Raw genomic sequence first — 5,585 nt, forward strand, 5'->3', positions numbered from 1 at the left:
GATCTGTGTGCCTTTTTGCTGCAGAGCTCTGTAGCCCTGGCTTGGCTCCACTGTCTTCTGGCCTGAATGTCATGTAGAAAATCTTCCATTAATAAGAGACTTGCGGGCCGGCCCGGTGGCGCACTGCTACAGTGTGCCGCTTGGGAGCGCGGCGGCGCTCCCGACGAGGGTTCGGATCCCACGTACAGACCGGCTGCTCACTGGCTGAGCAAGGTGCGGGCACAACACCGAGGGTTGCGATTCGTTGCCGGTCACGAAAAAAGACAAAAAGGAAAAAAAAATAAGAGACTTGCTTTGTTGACAATCATAAACTCGCTATTATTTTTTTCAGTATGTTAGATGTAGGTAGGAGTCATTATTCTTGGTATTCAAGAATATCTACAGAACAGATTCACGGGTAGATCTTGCTTCAGTAATTCTCTCTGATCACTTTTTCTTCCAACCTCTAGACTTAACTTTGTGGTTGTTTTATTTCATTTGGTTTTGGACTTTCCTTCTGTGGGCACTCTGTAAACTTTCACCGGGCCTCTCTGCCTCTCTCCTCCTCTCTCTTTCTTCTCTCTTCCTTTCCTTCCTTTCCTGAGAGTCAAGTCCTGGCTGGGACTTACTGCTGGCAGCCACCAGAGTTTATGTCCTCACACAGACTTTACATACAAGTAACAAAGCACCTCCAATTTTTCTTCTAGGGAATTTGCTGTTTTCTTTTGTATTGCAGAAGTGAGAAAACCCATTAATTTTGAAACAAATGTATGCAAATACATTTATTAATCTAGGAAATAGGAAAATCAGTTATTGCTTCCTTTATAAATAATACAGGCTTAAGTTTTAAAGATATTACTTTTGCTAGAATGCATTAGACAGCTGTGAAAAAAAACAACATTTTTCTTTGTGGTAATATCTTTAACCAGATTTGTAGCACTAACAATATTTCATATGTATATATTATTTTTATTTAATACAGGTAATCTTTTTATTGCCAAATCATATTGTTTCTCAGGAGATTACCATCAGCACTCATAAAAGCTGCAAAAGGGAAACAGGACTGAGAGAAGGCATCAATCTCCCGCAGATGGAAAGCTCAGGCTGCAGGTTAAATACACGAAGCTCTTAATACATTTCAATGACTGACTCATTAGGTGTAGATTTATTTAGGCACCAACCCCCCCCCCATTTTATTTCCATTTAAATTTAAATTTGATGGTGGACGTCATCTAATTTCAACCAAGAGCAAAGTGACCTTGTAGAAGAGACACATCCTTAAGCTGCCTGTGTTCGGTTGAGACCCCACAGGTAACTGGGTCTCATGGTGTCCCTGTCCCTGGGCAGAGAATGACGCACAGATCTCACTGGATCCTCAAATCTGACTTGAAAAATTGGCCAGCCAATCCCTGCCCACCAGGAGGCCCAGGTATAGCCTGTCTCAGGTGGGTGGTAGGTTCTCCCCTCCCAGAAAGAGCTGAGTACCCCCTGGGCCCACACACAGCAGATTAAGTTTGCCCCAGGTCCAGGGGTTTCCCCAGGAGTCCTGCATGGGGCAAGGCTTGCCCTTCGGAGTTGCCTCTATGGGTTTGACCAATTTTGCCATTCACTGTTTTGACAACCTTGGGAAAATCAGTACAGTTTGAGGAGATTCAGTTTCCTGGTCTGCAAAAGGGAAGTACTGATTCCTTCCTAATGCACCTGCTGTGGGGAGTAAGCGAGATCACCTATGTCTGTGTGCAGCTCTTTCAAGGCTCTAGCACAGGACAGACAGGCCAAGAGAAGGCTCCTGCCCTTCTTAACCCTTCTTTCCATCCCCAAATGCTGATGAGAATCCTCGGCCCTCTGACAAGTGAAGGCAGCCGATTGGAGCAGCAGAGGCCACTGCCACTCTGGCCCTTGGTCCTGAGGCCACAAGTGTGCTCTGCAGAAGATGGCAGAAAGGAAGAAAAGCTCCTGTTAAACAAAGGCTCAGACTTGATGCGGACACATGAATTATTGAATCCCAGGGAGACAATGTGTTTCTTGGATGTCCCTAAACTGAAGTGGACCCAAGGCCCAGTTTCAGAAACTCCTGAAATCCCCTGTCCCTGGCATCTTCATTTCTCCAACCAGGATCCCGTCTGAGGCTCCTCTCTGCCTCCTCCCGACCCCCAAGATCACCTGATGAGAGGACCAGGGCATCCAGGGAAGGCATCGGCCTTAAGTCTTACCTGGCCCAAGCCTGACCAAGCTGGGGCTGCATCAGGCCACTGCAGTGATGGGCCTAGGAAGCTAGGCTGCCCTCGGCAGGTGCTACAGGCACCTTGTTCTTCTTGGACCAGTCTCCTGCCCCTTGAACTCTGGTTCTCCCAGCTCTCCATCCTCAGACATATTCCCTCTGGTCAATGCTGAGACCACCAAGCCCAAAGTCCCTCCCTGCCCACCCGCCGCCCCACCAAATGCCATGTTGACGTCACCAGGGCCCTGACCTGACCAGCTCTCCTCTCAGCCCTGCTCCTGGCCTAGGCTTGCCCTCTGCTCGGAGCACTCTGCAGCTTCCCAACACCAGGCTTCCAGAGTCACCTCTGGGGTCAGCTTCTCCAGGAAACTTCCACTGACCTCCCATGTAGAATGTCTGACTCTTCTCTTTGTCCTGTATTTGGTTCTTTATTTCCTGTCTGTGGCACTTGACCGTGAGCCTCTCAAGAGCCACATCTGAGTGCCACCATCCTTGTTGCTTTGTGATAAGTGTCTGACTCAGGGCTGGCCCTCAGCAAACTCAGGGGACGATCAGATGAACAACTGTGGTTTTCCTGCCTGTGATCTGAACTCAGATTTCCACACGGGGGAAACACGGATCCCTAGATCACTGTGGATCATGCATCCCCCCTCACAGCTCTGGTGCAAGGTTCCAGAGAGTGACCGCATGAACCCATGTGTGAAGAGACAGGGCACACCTGCAGGGACTGAGGAACAAGTGTGTGTGGGGAGAGAGACTGGAAGAGCCTAAGAGTGGACCCTTGCCTTCGAGGCAGAGTGGCCGGGCCTGGCCACCGGACTCATGTGCACATGGTTGACCACATTGGCCCCTTTTCCCACAGGGTGGAAGCTTTGATGTGGCGGATAGAATGTTTCACAGCGTGAAGAACACGTGGGAGTCTGCCTCCAGGGAGAACATGAGTGACGTCAGGGAGCTGACCCCGGAGTTCTTCTACCTGCCCGAGTTCTTAACCAACTGCAACGCGGTGGAGTTCGGTGAGTGCAGGCCCGGGCAGCCGGGGTGCGGGGCTCCCTTTCCTGCAGCACTCAGTTGTGACTACACAAGCCCCTCACAGGACCAGTGCAGTTGGTATGAGGCCTCCAATGGGCAGCAGCTCTGGAAGAAAGGTGGCTGCAGAGGAAGGACGCTGGGCTGCAGGCTGCCGGCATGGCACTGAGCCAGGTCTCAGCCGTGACCTTTCCTCCGAGGGTCCTCAGGCTCCATACACAGTGAGACAGTGGCTGGGGGGCAGAAGCCCTGACAAGTAGCCCAGGCCTGGCCCTGCCCTTCATCAGCCCCATTTCCCCCACATCCCACAGATGGGTTGATCTGGGCTCCGGGAGCAAGACCCAGAGATGCTGTATCTCCAGGCCAACTGCGGTGGGTGTCCTAGGGCAGTTGTGCAGATATTGGTGGAAGCTCCTCCTCTCCTGTGCTCCAGGCCCAGCCCGGGATGAGCCAGGCCTTTTTTATTCTCAAGAGGAAGAGCAAACAGTCCAGGTCCCAGTGGGCAGGTCCCCTGATCACCACGTGGACCCAGAGCCTCCACTGCAGATGTATAGGAGGCTGAGTCAGGGCGCCTTATGGAGAGAGGTGTGCCCAGAAGCTGGGCAGGACGTGGGCAAGCTCTCCACCCAGGGGCAGGAGCAGCTGTGGCTGCTGGCCAGGCTGGGGATCGGCCGCTCTGTGAGAGCACTCGTGAGCCATGGCCAACACACCGTAAGCCCCAGAGCTCCCCTTCCTCAGGCTCCTCTTCCTCCTCCAAGCAGCACATACAGGCTGTCCCTGAGACATGCTGGGTGTGGCCCCAGGGGAGCATAGGTGAGGAGATTAGTCCCTGCAAACCCTTGTGCAGTGGTTTTCAGCCCTGGTTATGCAGCCAGAACACCTATAGAGCATTCCAAGCATAACCTGCCCAGGCCATGCCAGTGAGCCTGATCCGTGGAACTTGTGGCCTCGGCAGTGATCAGAGTCTCAGATGCCTCACACACACCAGGGCTGAGAACCGGACAAGTCCAATGGACAGTCCCCACAAAGCACCGCGAGGCCCATGACAGGAGTAAGTCAGGCATGGTGGACGCCAAGAGGAGGGCCGGCTGAGGGCTGAGCAGCCTGGGGCCAGAGCACAGCTCTGTCTCGGAAATGACACACATGAGGCAGAGAGAACAGGTGTCCTCAGGGAAGTCCAGAGCGCAAGTGGTTATTGAGCACCTACTGTATGCAGATACTTTTTTAGGCACTGGGCCTTTAGTTGGGCTCCTGGGATGGATTGCCCTGATGATGTTTATATTCTGAGCAGGGAGGGGGAAGGGCATAGAAAATACAGACAGATAAATAAGTGAAATATGGTTGGATGCTGAGAAGTCCTGTGAGGAAAACAGGAAAATGGTTCAAGAGTGACTTTGAGGGACCTGTGTTCCTCTGGTCCCCAGGAAGGACCTGTCTGAAGAGGTGGCAGGTGAGCTGAGACTGAATGACGAGGAGGACCAGGTCAAGCCCAGCTCTGCAGCCGGAGAGAGCAGGGGAGCCTTTGTTCCAGCCGCACCGTGAAGGCTCTGGAGGGTCCGAGCAGGGCTATAGCAGATGTGTGTTGAGAAGTCCTCATGTGCCTGGTGTTATTCTTAGCATGTTATGTGTATTTTCTCTTGCAATTCTCATACTAGCCGTATGAGGTAACTCCTGGAATCACCTGCAGTTGTGCAGGTAGATAACTGAATCCCAAAGAGGTTAAGCCACTCACTCAAGGTTGTGCAGGTGGGGAGGACAGAGACTTGGGCTGGAGTCCAAGCTCCTCTTCTTACTGTCTGGGGAATCGCCTTCTAAAGACCTTGCTGTCCTCACTTTGAAAATGGAGAGAAAATGCATGAGCTGTAGAGGCAGAATGGAGATTCAGTGAGACGATGTAGCTAATGCCCAGCAGAGTTAGGTGCTCCGCATGCGACAGCTCGTATTGCTGTCACTGCTTCTCCTTGTTGTTTTAGTATGCGTAAAAAGCACCCAGAAGTAAAGGAGAGTGCGGTGGAGAGGAAGATGCACCAGCAGTGATGGCACCGAAAGCATTTCAGGACTTGTGAATCAAGCACTGCACCACCTGGGAAGTGAGGAGGGTTCTGTGGAGGAGACAGAGGCCTAGAGGCCAAGCAGATGAGGATGGGGACACTCCAGACAGAGGCAGCAGGAAGCAGCGTGGCCTGCGCAGGACACGACTCACACTCTGGCCTACGCAGAATCAGCAACCTGGGGCAGCACAGTCTTAACATCCCCTGGCTCCTAGCCCAGCTTGAGCCCCCATTTACCCAACTGTCTCCTGTTTCTCATCCCACTCAGGCTGCATGCAGGATGGGACTGTGCTAGGGGACGTGCA

The 5,585-nt window shown here is 52.3% G+C and overlaps 1 protein-coding gene across 1 annotated transcript in view; it reads left to right on the top strand.

Moving 5' to 3' along the window:
- Positions 1-5,585, top strand: part of WDFY4 (WDFY family member 4) — a 309,512-nt gene that overhangs the window by 283,999 nt on the left and 19,928 nt on the right. Inside the window, 2 exon segments of the mRNA XM_008576041.1 lie at positions 3,063-3,216; positions 5,549-5,580. Coding sequence (XP_008574263.1) covers positions 3,063-3,216; positions 5,549-5,580 — 186 coding nt within the window.

This window comes from Galeopterus variegatus, unplaced genomic scaffold, assembly GCF_000696425.1.
Source record: "Galeopterus variegatus unplaced genomic scaffold, G_variegatus-3.0.2 Scaffold1276, whole genome shotgun sequence".
In the NCBI taxonomy this organism is placed as follows: domain Eukaryota; kingdom Metazoa; phylum Chordata; class Mammalia; order Dermoptera; family Cynocephalidae; genus Galeopterus; species Galeopterus variegatus.